The following is a 20,022-nucleotide window of genomic DNA, read 5'->3' as shown; positions in this document are numbered from 1 at the left end:
GAAGAAGTGAAGAGCCACAAGGTCTCCAGTTAACTTGCTATGCAGCTTTGGGTGGTGTGCCTACCATGTGTGTGCCTCAGCGTGCCCATTTCCAATGGAGCACAGCGTTAGGTAGTTCCTGTTGACTTAGAGAGGAATTTGTGGATGCTTCATGCTTTTGAGAATCTGGCTAAATAAATATTTAACCACCTCACAGGGACTTAATTAATGCTCACAATGGACTTTGAAATAAGGCGGAAAAGGCAAGGCTGATTACAGTCTATCTGTTCAGTTCAAGCACGAATTCTGCTTATTTGTTTTATTTTCTGTAAGTGATATGAGAACAATTCACATGTTTATTTTGTCATCTGGAAAAGGCTTGAGATAAAAAGAGTGATGGAATGAAAAGCAAAATGTGTACTCGATAGGCCACATTTGTCACTGCATGTGCAGGAACCTGCCACAAGCAAATTATGACATCTAATGAACGTTTTTGATCTTTATGGACTTCCTTTCTGACCTACGTATATTCCTTTGGTTTGAAACCTGAGCATTCTTAGGAATGCTCTATCAGACAGAGTATATGCAAAATTGTGCCTCCACCAATGCATTTCTTCATTTGCTGTGTTCTAGTTTTCAGCTCAAATGTAAGGTAGGAAGAATGTGTTTGACTAGTTCCAGCTGGTTCCAAGAAGTTATTATAGCTCAGACAGCTTAGATTCAGGAACATTCATTTGCCTCAAGAGGAGGAAAATGGCCAATACCCTGGCTGCAGGGAACCCAGTACTCTCTGAGGTGCCTTCTACATGAAAGGACTGTTTAAAACAGACTTACTAGAGCACTGTGTGGTAGAATGGCACAAACCTTCCCTAGCACTGCAGAAGAGCTGACCTCTTTCCATCTCAAATGTAGGCTATTTTGTTTCATTGAGTATAAGTGGTCACTGTTCAGGCAAAGCTCCTACTGTAGTGTCTATTGCAAATTGAAGAAAAGGAGATTAAATTACATCCTTAGGTGGAAATTAATGTCTGTGGGGAGAGTGTTCTCTTAGCACATAGGTGATATGCATTGCAAGCAGAGGAATTCAAACCTGACTTCTTTGGCATTATGTAGGATTTACACAGGCACAGCTGACAGCTCAATCTAGGCTACTGTCTACCACTTGGATTAAGATGGACAAAGGTATCAAAATCCAAAATGGAGTAACAGTTGAGAAAAATACTAATTAAATCTAGGAAATGGGTCCTGTCTCACGTTCACTGCTAAGTCACAGGTCCCTAGCAGAAAAATAAGTACAATAATGAAATTGAACTCTAATTCAGATGCAATCAACACATTTCTTTTGTCTTGATTTATATTACAATGAGTGCTACTTACTGTATTGTAGTCAAAAGAAAAGGATTTAGTCAGTCAATTATCAAGGGTGATACACCAATGAGCTATAATGAGATAAATGGAAAATTACATATTCAAATGACACAGATCTGCATACTTCTTAAGACTGCTCATATTTGCTTCATATGGACACTAGAAGAGTCCTGATTTCAGTACAGTCACACATTCCTGGATGGAAGGCAGCTTAAGGAAGTCACCTAGATGGGTGGATTTGCTTTGTTTTGCATAACAATGTTTCTGTGGTTTTGACAGTGACAAATCAGGAGACAGTAGAAAATGCACGTTGCTAAAACAATTTAAAAGACTTTGGTAAATATTCCCTTTCTTTGGAAACTAGACATGTACATCCTTTCCTCATTAGTACATGTAGGATGTTTCTGGATTTACACTATGATATTTAAAGGGCAAGTTCTTTAGGTTTTAATGGGACAGACTCACTAACTAGCATAAAGTTTTCAGCATCATTAACAGTAACAATAGTTTCATCCACTTGTGTCAGATCTGAACCTTCTTTCTGAATAAAGTGATCAGATGATTTTTGAAGAAAATGATAAAATTTCTGATCTGACTCTTATTTCTTCTGGAACAACTTAACAGAAGCTAGTAGGGTTTATATCGAGGATTGATTTAATACAATATTCTACATGCTTAGATTTCCCATTCATTGTAGGGACTTAAAAATCAGGATCCCTTGGACTGATCAAAGGAAGTAATTTTTTGTAAATCACAGAAGAGTAACCTAGGTGTCTCCTTTTCCAGTTTTCAGTTTTAATGGTGGAAACTCTAAAGCTTTTGGAAATGGTATAAGATTACAATAGATACTTTCAAGCCCTCATGACACAACTGGTTGATTATGTATAGCTGAAACAGAGTATCTCATCCATTATAGAAAGAACAGTAGCATTTTGCTGCTGAAAAGCTTATTAACGTATTGGATTTTTTTTCTTTTTTCTTTTCCCAGTGTTCGGCATCCTTAAGCATTGTGGGCTTTTCGAACAGTTTAGAAATGGAATTACCTTCAACAAGGTTATCTAGCTCGGCCGATCCACAGATGCAAGGTGCAGCTGCTGTGACACTTGGCCCATCCCCGAACGCCGTTTGTGACTGTGATACGCCACCAGAGTCGGTGCCCAGCTACAGCTTGGCGTTGGGCAGAGCTCCAAGTGACCTGAGCCCTGGGGCTGGGGCTGCCGCTGGCCTCACACCAGGTGATGCACTCCAGAGCAGCACTAAGTGCAAGGTAGGAGTCGTTAAAACTCCTCTACCGAAAGGAAATCCACTTTCATTGATAGCACATGTTATTGTTAGTCAGTCAAAGGCAGCCATTTCAGTAAGTAATATTTTCCTTATCTGGTATTTGAAGAGTGATTACAAATTATTTTCTTAAGACAGAAAGAAAGAAAACTAATAATAAAATTTGATTTATTTTTTTTTTTTTCCCCCTCCCCGAAGCTGGAAATTGAAGACTTCAATATTGTAGATCATCCTCTAGAAAACAGCTTGGCTACTGCTGGGCAAGATGTAGTTAATGAATTAACTCTTTCTATGCAAAAAGTGCTGGAAGAACCTATTAATCTTTCAATAAAGAAATCTCAATGTTGCAGTTCTCCTTCTGAACTGCTCAGCAACGCTTCTTTCCTGCCTGTGAATGCCAGAATGAGACAACTTAGAAGCAAAGAAGGTACCAGTCTTTTCATGATTTTATTTAGTTTTTTGGTCTTTATTTCTGTCTTAGCACCATGCATTGTAAGCATTGCAAAGCAGTATGCTTATTAATGTACTTACATTTAAATGTGCTTTTCCAGCAAGCTTCAAATATTATCAGAGTACTTAATCCAATGGAAAAGCGTGTTTGATCTCATTTGTGGAGGAAAAACATGGAAATGATATGCCTTGAATTTGTAACATCCTTCATCTATGAACCAGAAACGAGCGTGTCTGTGTGAAGTACCTGGAGTATTAGTTCTCTTAGAAGCACTGCTGTTAATGAGACCTGCAGTTATGACTATTGAAGAGCTGGTTTGAAGAGTCCAAATTCAATTAAAAAAAAAAATTACTTCCGAAATGTAATGTGCCTTCTGCGAAGTCCTTTACATCACTAGCATACCAAATTTTTGTTAGGTTAACAGATTGCAAAGTATGCGCTTTTGCTTGGCTCTGTCTACTGTGGAACATTCCCTTCAGCCAAGGCCTATTTCTTCAGCCTTAATGGAGAATTAGACCTTACTTAACTCTCTTCATGGGCAAACTGCCAGCATCCTTGTGCTATACTGTAAAGCCTCATTCCTGCAAACTCTAAAAGTCAATGGGACTATTCATGCAAGCAAGGGATTGCAGGATCAAGCTGTTATCCTGTGACTTATGCCAATATTTGGCTGCTTTTCTCTGTAAAAGATGAATTAATATTTCTATCTCTGTGCTGTATTTTTATTCAGAGAATTCTAATTAGTACAAAGGAGGCCTAGCTCAGTGAGCCAAGGAAATGTATTTGTCTTCTCTTACATGTTCTATGCCAAATTGTGACAGTTATGCCACAATCATCTCTGTGAGTTGTAAGAATCAGGTGCACCCCTAAAAAGATGTGCCTCAGTCAGGCTTAAGTGTCTCTGAGAGGAACAGCTTTGTAGTATCTGGTTTGGGTCGTGTGACACTACACACAGAAAGCGATCCCACCATATAGAATCTCACTGGCTGTAACGTGCTACAAATTTGCTCTGTGCAAAGCACGAGTCCTGTTGTGCCAGAGGATGGAAAGACTAGAGCGTTGAATTCAATGCTGGTCCCTTTTCGCAAGGAAGGATCAGGAGTGAGCAATTCCCATCCTGCTCTCACTGTTTAAAGGCGTGCAGTGAGGGGAGACCTGAGGAGATACAGTCACCGTCTGCAGTGTCCACCAGTGAGAGATTAACTGTGTTGCAAAGGCAACGTTATCTTTGCTAGTGGCTCTCAGTAGGACTTACTGCTCAGTGCTGTGCTGCCAAACCCCACTGCTTCTGGTATATATCTCCAATGACTCATCCTTTTCTAATATCAAATCTAAACATTTCAGCTTAATTTACAACAAAATACTTCTTATCCTAGCCCCAAGGGATGTGGTAAAAATTGTACATCATTATTTTCCCTCTTACAGCCACTTTTCTTCTTATCATGGCTTGTGTAAACACCCTCCCCTCCCCTTCTTTTTCCTAGACTAAACAAATCTCATGGTTTCAGTCTCTCCTCATGGATCAGGGTTGTGATTTTTTTAAAACCACCTCATTCCTGCTACGCTGTTCTGGGTTCTTTGCAATTAAGGAGTGCTGCCCACAGCCAAACGCAGTGCTGCAGCTGGGGCCTCTGGGGTGCCATGCAGAGCCAGGGTATTAACTTCTTGTGTTTTACATTCCTCACTGCTGGCAATACACTGCAGGATGGCATTTGCTTTTTTTTTTCCCCAGCAGCATTACGTGGTTGACTCGCGTGTGTTGAATGGTCCGCATTAACCCTTAGTTCCTTCTACAGAACAGTTCCCTAGTCAGTTATTTTCCTTTGTGATTACATTCATCTGATCCTTCATAAGCATGATACAGTTATCTCAATTCAGTCTTACTGATTTAGGATATTTTTTTTCTCTGATGGATTAAGATTATTTTTTAGTTGTAAACATTCTCCACAGTGTTTGCAACCCCTCCAGTTTGGTGTTTTCCACAAATTTTATAGGCATTATTATTTCATGAGCCAAGTGGCTGATGGAAATGTTGATGATTATTAGGAACCCAGGACCACTGGACCATCCTCTGTTTGACAGCATGCAACAAGAGCTGCTTCTTCAGCTCAGTGTGCAGTCACCCTTTAGTAGTTCTGCCCAGAGCCATGACTACCACCCTTCTCCTGAGCAACTTTCACACTTTAGGAGTGACATGAAATGCACCTTTCCTTGTCAGTCTTGGTTGTGTTGTGTGTCCCGTGGCTGGGAACAACAGATTATCTTAGAGGCACGTTGCTTTCAAGCCACGGATTAGCTACCATTGACCCGAGCTAGATTTTCTTTAAAAAAGCATGTTTTCCTGGCACTCACTTATCTCCAGATAGCCATGATATTTGGTTCGTTTTCTTGTTAGTGTTGTCTATGTCAAACTAATTCCTAACAAAAGCAGTTACTATGAAATTTGCCAGTGGACTGGTATTTATGAGGGCATCCACCAGGCCATTCATCTCTACCGCATCCCATCTCTCCAAGGTTGTTTTGTCACTCTTGTGTCTAGTATCAGTCAAGAGCTACAGTTACTTGCATGCTTATGTAATGGACAGTTTTGAATTCATATGTTTGTGTTACATACATTGGAGAATAGGAAGGAATCATACAGTGTAGCTTTCGTCCCTCAGTAGCAAATGAAAGACACAATTTCCTTCCTGTTTTCAAGTAACTAGAATTATCCAGAAGCTTCTTAGCATGGAGCAGGAGACCACAGAGACTTCCTGAGCCTCTGGGGTTCAGACCTCAGTAGGTCTGTTTTTCTCAAGTGAAGGCTGTATAGCAAAGAGGATTACTTATGTTGATCCATGTATATGGATGAATGTGGCATGGCTGTGTACATATATAATTCCCTGGGAATGTAACCATTTTGACAAAATATTTTGGAAAGGCTCCTCATATTCAGTACAGAAGCTGCGTTAAAGAGAAAGACAAAGACTGTATCCCAGAATAGAAAATAGCATACACATTTTCTATACATATAGATGAAATGATTCCATAATTCACTTATGATATCATATTAAACACCAGTCAGAAGTACATGAATATTGAAGTACTTTCTACCCTAATCTGACTCTGATATTATAAATATTTTATTCATTTTCTTATCTTCTGTTCCAGATTCCAATAACTGTGAAAAGGAACATTTTGAAATGGATATGAAAAGCAGTCAGAATGTCAGGTAACAGAGTCTTTTTTTTATACAAAAGCACTGGCCATGAAGTTTTATGCATGTATTTAGAAAAATTGTCATACTTAATGATAATGGAGAACTTAAAAAGAATGCAAGATTCCTTATAGATAATAATTCTGAAAGTTGTAAAGTATACACTTAAATTTGAAAACAACAATTTAAAAGACGTGATGAGTTCATGTATTTTTGTTATTCTGTGTAATTTTCCAGAATGAATAAATATTTGCAAGCTTATCTCACTTGAACAATTATAAACTGTTTAGCCCCAATTACACCTAAAAAATATAATGGGAACAGGATTAACATTATTTCAACAGTTTTATAAAATTTTGTTTTCAGCTACTGCTGTGATAATGTTTTAAAGTTGATGATGTGCTGTGTTCCTGCTTGAAGCCAGCCACACTGAAAAGTATCAAGCATGACTTGAATTGGAATAATTAAAACAAAAATATACAGAGCAAGGCAAAGTTTTAGCACAGGAGTTAGCAATGCATTTACACATATGATTAGTGATTGAATTCACATTTCTTAAAGAATCGGCATGTGAAAAAAAGTACAGTTTTCAGCATTTAGCCAGCAGAATCATAGTTGCAAAGGAAAAGGAACACAAACAATAGTGCGTGAAAAATGTTGAGACTGAGTAGGGAGGAGAATTTTGTGGAGTATGATTGAATTTAACCATGTGTCATTTTGATTGTAGAGCTGGCCCTACAGAGCAGAAGGTCCCCTATGTGCGACTGGAACGTCTGAAAATATGTACATCAGAAGCGGGGGAGCTCCCGGTGTTTAAGCTCCAGCCACAGGACAACAAGCAGGAGGGCAATTTCCTCCTGATAATTGAATGTGGGACCCAGTCCTCAAGTATGTCTATAAAGGTGAGTGGAATTTCCTTGAGGCTTTACCTGCTTTCTCCCCTTTATCCCACTGATTTGTACCCACAGTTTCTGAAAATTATTATACACTAAACAAGTCTGTTGATTCATTTCACCCTTGGGCACTTCTGTAATGGGTTGAAGTAATAGAGAATGCAGCTTTTAGTTTGCTGTGTAGCTCTCTGATACTTCCATTTCTGAGAAGTCTGTCTCTGGGATTGCATAGCTGTAGTGTTTTTGTATTCTAGCAAACAACCTGGCTTGTCTGTCTAGTTACAAATATAGGATAAATAGCTTCAAACTGACCCAAATACATATTTGAGTGATAGGAACCAATTCCAGAAATCACAGTGTAATAGATTTTTAAAAGCTTTGTATTCTGTTGCTTCATTGGAGTCTTGAGTGTGAACTTCTTTTCACACAAGGAAATGGGAATTTCTGATGGGAACAAAACCCAATACTCTCTCTTTTTTTTTTTTTTTTTTTTTTTTTTTTTTGAGCTGCTTACTGTAAAATTTGCAAATAAGACTGTAAAGTATCCTGTTTCTGTCATCTGTGATATGAAATCTGTACAGCTCTCTCACAGTGCTATTACATTGTGGTGTGTGGAGGAAATGACTTGACCAAGGTCACCTGGCCAGCCAGTGGCAGACATCGAGCTGAGCGTGGGCCTGCTGAACCCCAGTGCCCTCTCCAGTAGAGTTCACTGCAGAGAAACCATTTTGTCTGCAGATAACCACTGCTGTTATATGCTTATATATGAAAATGATGATTGTGTGATCCCAGATTTTTCTTCCCTCAAGATAAATAAAGATAGTCCACCTGAAGGACTGAAATCCAAGGAGGAGAACTCAGAGGACAGAAAATGTCTCATATCCCAGCCTGCAGGACAGACACAATCTCCTCCTGTAGATACTCCGTCTGTTGATCAGAAACTCAACAATGGCATCTCCATCACGAAAAAATCTCCAGTTACTCAGGAAGTCAATCCAATTGAAAATGAGGATTTCTGTGCTGTGTGTCTTAATGGAGGAGAACTGTTGTGCTGTGATCACTGCCCCAAGGTCTTCCATCTCTCCTGCCATGTTCCAGCCCTGCTCAGCTTTCCAGTGTATGTATGACATTTCACTAATGTGCTCAGTTGCTGCTCACTGCCTTGGGGCAGAATATATCCTCAGGGATGTATGTGTCAACCTCACCCAAGGGCAAGGACTGCATCTCTCACTTGCCTTTTTTGTTCCTTTTCTTGCAAAGGGAAGAATTGTCTTACACACTAGGAGCTAGGTGAATTATTAACAAGAACTGTTTCTAGCCATGTATATCCTTTCTGCAGCTAGCTGGCCAGTACAACAAAGGAGGTGGCAGACCTGAGCTTTAAAAAACATTCTTATGGCTTACTGAACAAAAATAAAATCCTAACTCTCATGTAACATCTGTGGTGTAGACGTCAGCTCTTCTCTGCAAGAACAGTAACTAGCACAAGGAGAGGGCAATCAGTGAGTTCCTATTCCGTTTTCTAGCCAGTTTTATGGGAAATTTAGGATTACTGGGGCTTTGGTGAAAATGTTTAGGACATTGATTTCCCTAAGACATACATTCCCTAGCAACTTGTCACTGATGAATTGAATGCGACAGAGGCAGAATTAGGTACATGTCCACATACCAAACTTTAAAAGTGAGGCTGAATAATGTGCATTACTAGTGGTGTATAATTCTGAATTCTGTTACAAATCATTACCAGGTGGGACCAGGGGCTACTTCATTTGTGCCAAGCCCAAATAACTGTCTCAGCTGAGAAAAATATCTTGTGAGACATTAGTTTGGAGATTCTGGTTTGTTCTTTCTGTTCAAAAAGCAGGAATTTCTGTCTCTTGGCTTTTCACTCTTTTCTCTAATAGCTAAATCATTATTAAACCTCTGTTTTCAAAACAATGTGAAAACCAAGTTTTCCTTTTAAAATAAACTTCCTAGGCAAAGTTAAATTCTAATAAAGTAAATTAATTCCCTTAACTAAAGTTCTGTATTCATAGTTCTTTAATATACCTTCATCTATAGTTACTCAAGCCCTGATGTTGCAGAAGTCACATCACTGCCTTCATGAAATTCTGCAAGAGGTTTCTGAAAATGGATCTGCTAGGAAGGACACTTATGCCCATGCAGAATTATGTCTGTTTGGTTTGGGAACCTGTGTACTAGCACGCATTATGACCTTTTCTGATAATGTTGATTTCTTAGATAAATAAGTCAATTATCATAGCAACTGATAATAAATATATCAATTAGCAAACAGATCTGGTTTCGTCTTATGACCCAACTGTTGGCTATTTTTCTTTAATACTTTTTTTTAAAAGCAGCACTTGAAACAATGCAGCTGCACGCATGGCTGGTACATGATTTCAAACACTTACTATTTTGTCTTTTTCTTTTTCTCTGTGACAGAAAAAGTGCAATGAATAGAATCTGAAATTATTACACTTTTCATTAGATTCAAATCTCTTGAAGAACATCTAGTACAATGGGCTTCAGATTGCCTGCTATTGTAATACTAGTTAAGGATGAGACTTGTTTCCAAGTACAGTTATTCCTGAGGTTTGTTATTTGACAAGGTTGCTGACAAAATTTGACACAAGTTTTTGGTTTCTTATTTTGCAGGGGAGAATGGGTGTGCACGCTTTGCCGTAATCCAGTGAAGCCAGAGGTAGAATACGACTGTGAAAACACACGCTACAGCCACAGCTATAACGCACAATATGGCCTTGATGACTATGACCAGAAGGTGGGAATAACTATATTTTGTACTATTTAGAAAAGGACATATGATCTCAGCATGAGGCTTTGCCTCTTCATTGGAAAGATGACTGTTTTGACTTGGTCACTACTTGAATGTTTCAGAGAGTAATAAGTACAACAAAAGCATTTTTAGTGTTCAGTTATATCATTCTCTTCTATCTAGACATTGCTGATCAATTTTAAAATGAATGACATGTTGCAGAAAGATGAAACAGGCAGATCTGGAATTCCTTTCTCCTTTGAACAGGGAAGTTGTACTCAGCAGCAGAGCAAGCTTTCCTGAGTCAACTTTGCCTGGCTTTCTGCCACTGAATCTTTTTCCTTTAAGACTTGGCACCTTCTCAGATACCTGCTTAGGCCAGTTGCAATGACATTTTTGTGATGTAGACACTTTTTCACTTTCAGTTGGATTGAAATCATCATACGGTCTTCATATGTACTATTGGTCCTCTTGAAGATGACATTTAGGCACTGTTAACTCAGCACAGATGAAAGCTTATCTCTTTACATCCTCATTACCAGTTTCCTCTACCAAATCTCCTGTGAAAAAATGCCTTTTCTTGAAGTCCACTTGGACTTGGAAGCCACAAGTTCCAAATAAATGTCCTGTGTATGTTGGTGACAGCTGGACAGGGAGGCGAAGTCCACACAGCTGAGTGCAGATGCTGAGCTGGCCCTGCACACATGAAGCCTAGAATAAGGCACTGATCTAGTCTGGGCACCATACATAAAGACAGCAGCAATGGTTCTTAGAGCACTGGGGCCCCTTGGGAAGGCCTATGAGCACAGCCGCAGCACTGTTCGTATTCATCCATGCTGTTTCCAGACCTGAGCTACTCTGTCCATAAAGAGCTGGACATAACTTCTTGACATTGATGTGATCCCTGTTTCTATTGGACTGGGTACAACTGGCCAGAAATAGTTGGGATCTGGGTCTTGATTAGTGAGCTTCTATTTAGACAATGGAGTTGATTAGAAATCCCATTGCTCGTGAGCAAACATAGCTTATAATGTTTTTGTAGTGCATTTTTTGCATCAGTGACAAAACCAAAGACTAGTATAGTTATTTTACAAGTTAACGGTGATTAAACAGAACTGTTTTCATGCAGTACTACCAACTACATAACTTACATCCATTTGTATGAATGGATATGAACAGTGTGAAACATTTTCCATTTAACTGTTTCCACACTGTTGCTGCTGTTCTTTTAGACAAGAGCCAAGGAATAGATCTGGAGTGCAGAAAGGAAATAATGATAGCAATGAATTCCCAAGAGTTTCCAGGAAAGATACGTGCATAAAAAAATTTTTACATAATGTTTCTTTTCTTGCATTTCGTGACTGGTTCTCACTTTCAAAACTATAAAAATGCTATGAGGCAAAACGTCCCCCAGGTTAGAGTGAAGTGTGCCATTTTGCATCAGAAATGCACAGACTACATGAAAACTCCCCTTGTTGTTAGTATGATTGATTAACTAAGGGGAAGAATGAAACTCACTTGTTTTGAATTAAAATGTATTTTAAATTTGGTTTCTACAGAAGTGTGAAAAGCTGGTGCTTTCCCTGTTCTGCAGTAGTATGAGCCTCCCATTCCATGAACCCGTCAGCCCCTTGGTAAGTACTGCACACACATGGGTCAGAGGGAATCAAAAGAACACTCTGGCACACCTCGTGAGTTTCTCCTTTGTTTTCTTGAAAGATATTAATTAGCTTTTTTTCTGAAGAGTATTGCTTCCTAGGGAAGGGTAGGTGTTTCCCTCTTGCAAGTGCTTTGAAGGTGGCGGGTCAGAGGCAGCTAAATGCTGGCCAATGTTCTCAGGCTGGGTTTGGGTGCCAATTTAAGATGCTGGTAGGATACTAAAGGTATATGAGGGGTTCCAGTGATTAAGAAAGTTGATTTGCTGCATACATGGAGAATGTTGCATGGCTATAAGAGAGGTCTGCTTTAGAAATAGCCCTGGATTCCCTCTTTTCTGGTGTTTTGCACAAAGGTGGTAATGTGACTGTGTTCAGGGGAAGATGTGTAGAGACTGCTGTTTCATCCATGTACTCAACATTTGCCATATTAACTGGCTATTTTAAGGAAGATATAGATTCATGCTATTGTAACAATAGAACACTGTGAAACAAGTTGCAGGAGGACAATGAGAGGAAAAAAAAGTTTTATGTGAAGGAATACTCCAAATAACAGTGTAATAAACATTCCACCTAATAAAGCTTGTGGTGAACTTATGGAATACATTATCTAACAAGTAAGTTTTGACCCAGAAAGATTTAAGGAGTGGGATATCCTGGTAGCTGGTGCTCATTGAAAAAGACTTTTGTTGAACTTTAAAAAGAGTGCATAGTAGCATATTTTTAGTCACTCTTGGCAGGCTGCTTCCCACAGTATCAGCTACCAGTATCTCAGCACATTATTTTTATAATTGCTTGGGGGAAGTGTTAGCTAATTGTCAATGTTACGTATATTATTGATTATGGTTAAATGACGACATTTATATCTGGGGATAAACTTTAGAAAGCACAAATAGCAGGGTAGTCACTGAAGTGTGCTATTTTCAAGATCAATCTTGCAAGCAAATATGTTTTTAATCAAAAAGCACCCAGGAAGATGATGTGCAAGTGTAGGCACCAAAAGACTAGAGCTCTCTTCCTTGAGGCAAGGAATCCTCTGCGGTGACTTCTGTCCAAACTTGGATAGAAGTCATTGGAGAGGAAATGTTTTAATTAAAAATGTTACATACCTGTGTTTTATTCTTATTGTAGGCTCGGCATTATTATCAGATCATCAAAAGGCCAATGGATTTGTCAATCATACGAAAAAAGCTGCAAAAAAAGGACAAATCCCACTATTCTGCACCTGAGGAACTTGTGACTGACGTGCGTCTCATGTTTTGGAACTGTGCAAAGTTCAATTATGTAGGTTTCTAATATGCATGGGTGGGGGGGATACAAACCAGAGGGTTGCTCTTTCAAGCTGTCACACCGGTGTAACTATTGGTTCCATTGACGTCAGATATGGGATTGGGATAAACAGAAATATTAATCAGTTTTACTCTTTGGAAATTATATAATTTTTTTTTAATGACAGAAATGGAGATATATATGGATCTGAGAACTTGAGATACATATGGATCTAAAATTAAAGAGGGACATCTTAGTGGACAACTTTTTGGAATGATGCTGAGTTTGCTGTGAGGAGCCAGTCATAGTCAGCAAAATAGTGAGGAAAATTCAGGTGCCTAGAAATTCCTAAGCAATGATGACTGCTATTCTTTCTAGTTCACTGCACATCTCTTTTTCTTAGAGATGCAGAAATGTGTTCCTTAATAGCAGCATCTGGTTTTTACTTACATTGTAAATGCAGAGGGACTAATGGGCTGTGGAAAGTGGGCAGGAGACTAATGGAGATGTAGCAGACAGAACCAAGGAGAGACATTAGGGTAGGGTAGTCATTTGGTTTTGATCCTTGGTGATTTCTGTGTGTGGTAACACTGAATGGTTTTTTATTCTCTTACAGCCAGATTCAGAGGTTGCCGAGGCTGGACGATGCCTAGATGTATTCTTTGAGGGAAAACTGAAGGAGATTTATCCAGATAGGCATTTTCCTTCAATGCAACAAGAAGACTCTGATTCTGAAGAAGTGGAGAGTCAGAATAGCAAAAAGCTGCCCCAAGATTTTCAGTGGCCATCATCCGGACAGGAGTGCATTCAGCCTAAAAGGAGACGGCGCCATGCTGTAAGATTGCAAAAGCAAAAGCATTTGGTTGCTAAGTGGCCACACTGCTAATTCTGTTTACAGCTACTGATGGGAAGTTTTGACAGGGCTGTACGGGAAAACTGTCAAGCTTCTATCATGGAGATGTGATCAGTTCTACAATTTTATGTCAATATCCTCTGAGTGGAATAAAATGTCAGTTGTGTATAAATGTGTGAGCATGAACAAATGAAGTGTCTCAGGCCACACAGTTATCTTCCTGGCAGAAAACTCTGTCATCTTTAAAAAGACTAAGCCCTCTAGCTATTCATTGTTTGTTTCCTTTGTACACAGGAAAGTGAAAAAACTAAAAGAATGATGTTTCAGCCAGCTAACAGCCTTCCTCAGGTATGACCTCCTCAAGATACAAGATTTGCTATGAGGAATCCAGCAGCATAACCGACAGCGTTAAGGTGTGTGGGAGGAAAGCAAAGCACTTGGACTGTTTATTTAAACTCTGCTAATCTGCGGACCATATGCCTTATTTCTAGATCTTGTGGATAGATAACAGATCCAAAGTGTTTGAATCTGTCGATATTCAATCTGTTAAATCATGTATATGTTTTGCAGAGTTTACACTGAAGTACTAATGTTTTGGTGATAGGTAATGATGATTAATAATAAAAGTAACATGCTAATTAATATCTAATACTGCAGTACCGTTTTATAATCTGTTCAACATGACATCTCTATAGAGCACAGGTAACCATGTAATAATCTTGCAACCTCAATGTGAATGTTGGCCATGCTTTGTGATAAATACAATGTGTAGTCATAGAAGCTGTAATCCTGTTGTCTTATTCAATGATTTTTCTGGGAGCTTGACTGCTCAAGGCCTATGAGATACAGTCTAATGTGATTATCTGATTAGCTGTTTCTTTTGAAGCAGAGCATTTTCATTAAATCATGAAATAACAAGTGCTAATAGTGCTAATACTAGGGCTCTGTGTGAGCTGTTTTTGAGTGCATACTGGATGCTCTATTTGCAAGGAATGATTCTTCTGGTATCTAATTCATGCTTGGTAAAACATGTGGCATTTTTTGGGTCTCAAAGGTAGCATTTTTATACAAACCAAGCCAGTTGTTTTTCTTTAAAGCAGATATTGGAATTCAGTAAATTAACTATGAAGCAAATTACATGGTTATAGAAGTGCCTATAAAATAACGTCATATATTCCTGATTTTTGCTTTGCATATTTCTTGTAGTTGTGATTACCAACAGTGCTAGAAGATGATGATAATGTGTGTATGTAGAAGCTCAAATAGAATGAAAGGATGTCTAAGCTTTTTTATGTTTGTTTGTTTGTTTTTTTTGCTAAATTCCACAATGTATTGGCAGAACACCACCAAGGGCCAGAAGAGCAATTTTAGAGTTCACTTGGACAAAGGGTAGCATGTAATTGTAAAGCCTGAAGGGTGGGATAGGTAACAAGGCATGACACCTGATCAGAGAGTGATGGTTTGCAAGCTGCTTCCCACCTCTTCCAGAAGCAGGTGAGCCAGATCTTTGCGTGGCCAATACTTACTTTGTGTGTGTGAGGGGCATCTTCCTCCTTAGAGCTCTGCCCAGCAGTGTAAAGCTGCGCTGTGGTCTGGCTCTGAGAGAGAAGGGTCATTGCAGATCTCAAACACAGTTAAAGTTCATTTTAATTAGGTTCCTGTAAATAAAGATGATATTTTCAGCATAGTTTATATGGGCTATTTGGTCTGGTAACCATGTATGTTATTTTAGATAACACTTTAAAGTAAAGGTTTATATATGAAATAATAAGATGTGAATGTTATATTCTACTATCTGACTTACTGTTTGCCATTAAATTGGTAGTGAGCTAATGTTTTCTTTTCTTTGAAGAAATGAAAATCTGGATATTATAAGCTGACTGGAAAACTGTGAGATGAAGGGACAGCCTTTACATTTTCTATGTGTGAATTCCTATGTGTTTGCTTTCTGTCAAACTCCTCAAAACAGTAAGTGTCTTGGCACAGGGAAATGAGTGCAGGTTTGTAACTGAATTAATCACCCTTATCTGTGCTACAGGTATCACCTTTTCTCAATTGGTAGTTAATTCCTCCACCAAAGACCTATCTTTTACCATTAATAGCGCAAAAATGATAAGCTGTATAGCCTTCATCTAGGGGCAAAGGTAGAAATGGGAGAGACTATTGATGACTTCCTCTTTTCCTGGAAAAGCAGAGTCAACAAGAGCCTGCTCCTGTTTCTTAAAGGCTGTAAGTTTGTTAACTGTACCATTAGTTTTGGAGAGCACCTGTTTTAATAAAATTTATCTAGGGTACATTATACCTTTATTAAAAATAGAAGTGTACCAGTTTGTCATCATATATAAGATACCGCTTGGATGTGTGCTGGCAGGACTCTATGACCTGAGCACTCTTAAGGCTAACTTTGTTTTTGATTACTTCTCTAAGACATACTAACAGTTAAAAAAAATACTTGTAAACTTCATGTCGTGTTGGTAAGCAGAACAAAAACTGAGCTTGTACATATGACTTCACATACTTTCAAACACAAATCTGTGGGTCAGCAACTTCACAATACATTGCATGTGATAAGAACAACATTATCTGTCTCGGACGTTGCCTTAAAATTGCTGGTGTGGGATGTTCCTGCTGCTGGACACCATACCGCCAGGGCCCGTAAATTCTTGGGGCGTTTACTCTGTTGAAGTCCAATTGCACAATGGTAATGGCACTGACAGGTATGAAAGGAAGGGTCTCTCTTCTAAAATCTAACAGCCCATGTGGCCCAAAAGAGAAGTGATAGGTTATGTAGTTGCTTTTTCATCTATCACAGTCTGTTTCACAATCCAGAATGTGTAGGAAAGGCAGCAAGGAGGAACCCCTGAAGTTTTCCACTGGAAGTAAGTATAGCACAAACAAATGCCAGGAACACTGTGGAAACCCAGTGAATGCACTAGGCTCCTGCAAATGCAACCAAGGGCACAGTTTTTCCTTTTGTCTTTAGTAATGGGTTACATGTAGAATGGAAAATCTTCTTTGTGCTTAAGCAGTTGGAAAAGATTAATTATACTTCAGTAATAGGTCTGTTGAAATGACAGCTACAAATTTGACTTTTATTCCCCTACAGACAATTTCAAAGACATACTTCCTCCAGTGTCATTACAGTAGAATGGTGTTAGAGTTAATACAAATCGGTGTTTAACAATTCAGATTATCGAATGATTGCATGTTTATATGTGTAATGTTCTTTGCTTAACAATAAAATATGTGAAATGTATTTTTGCACATCAATCTGAAATTTTTGCTCTGAGTACATCTGCTTTCAATTAATATATGGATTATACAACATCATTTAATACTTGTTAGCTAAGTTGATATAACTACTGATGGCAAAGCAGAATGGTTACAAAAGCAGCTATGCTAACACAGGAGATCTTTCTATTCTAACGCAGGAGATCTTTGTATGCTAACACAGGAGATAACTTTCTATTCATGCTGGAATTTTCAATACCAATTAGATATTTTACCTTTTTGTTTTCCAATTAGTCTAAGTTAGTGAGAACCGAATGTGCCATGAACCAGTAGCAAAAAATGTTTGTAGTTTAAATGTTCGTATACATTAAAGTGCCAAGGAACCACTTACTAGAAGGAATCAGAAAAGATATTATAAAATTGAAAATGCTAGAAAATGAAGAATTATGGAATAATTTACAAAAAATAGAACAAAAATACTCTACTGGCAAAAAGTCCAGCAGATACTGCAAGTGTTTTTCTATTGTTATTGGTTCCTCTCAGTTTGGTTTATGGAGGTATAAAACTATCAGCAGCAACTTTCTAACCTGCAGGCCTACTGGCTGGAGGGGTAAGGAGTCCTCCTTTCAGGGTTACAACTGTGCTGCTCCTCAGACATAATTAAGAGAGAAGTTGTAGTGAGGTAACTTTTTTATTGTATAAACAGGAAAATGTAGAAAAACTTCTGGGCATGCAGTTCCTTCAAGTGTGAAATATAGGCAATAGACTTTGAAGCTGAATACCAGCTGAATTTCTCTGACTTTAATTCGATATCAACAAGATAATCTGAGGGAAAATAAAGGTAGGCAGTAGTCGTGGGCTAAGGAGGATGCATATCTTTTGAAGCTGTCTTTGTAGATCAGGAGCAAGAAGTGAGAGGTGGAGTGATAGTTTTTTGAGAAATGTAACCCCACTATCTGTTCCTGTCCTTTAGTAAATGTTTATGAAAGTCCATTTTGGTGTATACTTTTGTGCATTTTCATGAGAGCATTTAGTAGATTGGTAGCATTTAGTCTACTAAGCAGACTTTTGTGGAAGTTTATATTAGGATCTGTAACAGTAGGAACATGGTATTTGGATGGCATTATTGTGAAAAGTGTTTACTGTGGTGGGAATACTCACTGTGGAGATGAGAAATTGCAACGTTCAAATCTGTTGTCAAATTTCGAGCTCCACTTTCTCCATTTTCATTCCAAGTGTCTGAAAAGAGGTTATTGAAAGATACTTTTCAGGTAACTTCTTCCTGCATAGGATGTAATTTGTAACGGATTCCCTGTAAATTCTATCTCACAGTATATTTTTGCTGCAGAGAAGTCCTTTTTAGGTTAAGGAGATAAGACAAGTGTTTTTCTCAGAGCAAACAGGGTAGTGTCTGAAGGTCAGGGAGTATTTTACTGCTTTTGGAGAGTGTTTCAGATGGTTACCAGTTTTATGGAAGTAGCAACACTGATTTATGGTTGTGCTGTGGATGATAGTTTCTAAGTTACTATTCTTGATCTTGATTGTAGCGCCTAGGACAATTACGTCAGTACGGAAGTGTTCCAGAGGCAGTCTGATACTGAGGCAATGCTTATTAAATTTGGTGTGGAAGTCAATGAGGGAATCCAGGTTTCCCATACAGAGGATAGAGATGTCACTTAGTTATTTTAGGCATAACATAGATGCTATGTTCCTAGATGGTCTGTGCTGAGATGATATATCTGTCCTTTATTCCAACATTCCTCCCTTACCTGATGCACCTGATTGTTTGCCACACTAGACTGACTTTTTGACAATGTTTCTCATTAACAGTTGTGAGTTCACTTTACATGGAAAAAAAAAAAAAAATTTTTATACACTGACTATTGGGCAGGAAATGAAACATACTTGAATATTTTTCCTTGTTTGCTTATTACCCTGCTCTTGCTTCTGATGAAATTAGTAAGAGCAGGAATGGTTCTTACATCTCTTATAAATTCAGTACTTGCTCATTATCCCATGATATCCTGCTCTAGGAAAATGTGTTGGTGCTACTTCATTTTTTACGGTAGACTTCCTGGAGTTTCTTGATGTAGGCCAGGTATGGGACAAACAGGGAAGTCATGAGACACCTTATGGGAAATTCACAGTGAAAACATTGTAAAATATTCAGATCAGAGCTAATGTTTGGATTGTACCTCTGAAACAGTGATATTTGCTTCTGTGGATAGACGTTATAGACTTAGCTGGTTGCCAGGTCTTGTGCTGACTGACTGCACTTGGCTGAACTTCTCTCCTGGCTAAATGAACAAACACAGCACCCTAATAGTGTTTCAAATGTTGAATTATGCTCATAGAAACTCATAGAACTTAATCTGGTTTTATACTGGGCCCAGCAAATGTCAGTGGAGAGTGGTCATGAAAAAGCAGCAGAACAGTGCTATTTCAGACACTGAAAGTAAACCAGACAAACTGTGTTGTAGTAGGAAACTTAGGGTATTGGAGTGGTGAGATATTTTATGTAGTCATTTCTGGATCGTACGGTAATTTATAAGTCAGTGTGTTCATTCTATAAATAATAGCATTTTTGCTATTTACTACACTTCTAATGTTTCCTGCAACAGCATTAAAACAGACTTAAATTTAAGTCAAGGAAACAGTTTATGCACATATCTATACCATATTGCATAGTCTATTGTGCATAGTGCAACACTTCTGAATTTACAGATCGCTGGACCAAGCTAAGCAGTTCTCTCCTGCAGCCAAACAGCAAATGGAAAACTCGCTTAAACTCTAATAATGAAAATATTAATAGAATAACCAGCAGACTATGCAAAAGTGTTCTGTAAATCACAGAAATTAAATAAAAACCTTATAGGATATTTTATTCTATGGTATAAATAAAGAAACAATATAGAGCTCAGATAAAGTGAAAATCAATTCAAAATTAATCCTTACATCGTACCCAAACTCTGTGCTGCATCTTACACATAATTGTAAATACCTCAGGCATCTGCAGTGCAGTATATTAACACATACAGGTGGGCTTCAGTTTATGAGAAATAACGTTAAA

At 38.4% G+C, this 20,022-nt stretch overlaps 1 protein-coding gene across 1 annotated transcript in view; it reads left to right on the top strand.

The window, feature by feature from the left end:
* TRIM66 (tripartite motif containing 66) overlaps positions 1–14,120 on the top strand; it is a gene marked incomplete at its 5' end in the record, with an annotated part of 51,719 nt that extends 37,599 nt beyond the window's left edge. The window contains 10 exons of the mRNA XM_082316785.1: positions 2,336–2,614; positions 2,827–3,055; positions 6,230–6,290; positions 7,003–7,177; positions 7,978–8,285; positions 9,827–9,950; positions 11,504–11,578; positions 12,731–12,883; positions 13,485–13,703; positions 14,016–14,120. Coding sequence (XP_082172911.1) covers positions 2,336–2,614; positions 2,827–3,055; positions 6,230–6,290; positions 7,003–7,177; positions 7,978–8,285; positions 9,827–9,950; positions 11,504–11,578; positions 12,731–12,883; positions 13,485–13,703; positions 14,016–14,075 — 1,683 coding nt within the window. The 3' untranslated portion in view covers positions 14,076–14,120. The remainder of the gene's footprint in view (positions 1–2,335; positions 2,615–2,826; positions 3,056–6,229; positions 6,291–7,002; positions 7,178–7,977; positions 8,286–9,826; positions 9,951–11,503; positions 11,579–12,730; positions 12,884–13,484; positions 13,704–14,015) is intronic.
* Between the last annotated feature and the right edge of the window lie 5,902 nt (positions 14,121–20,022).

This window comes from Platalea leucorodia, assembly GCF_965183815.1.
Source record: "Platalea leucorodia genome assembly, chromosome: 7".
Lineage (NCBI taxonomy): Eukaryota > Metazoa > Chordata > Aves > Pelecaniformes > Threskiornithidae > Platalea > Platalea leucorodia.
This window is presented reverse-complemented; position numbering and strand designations above follow the sequence as displayed.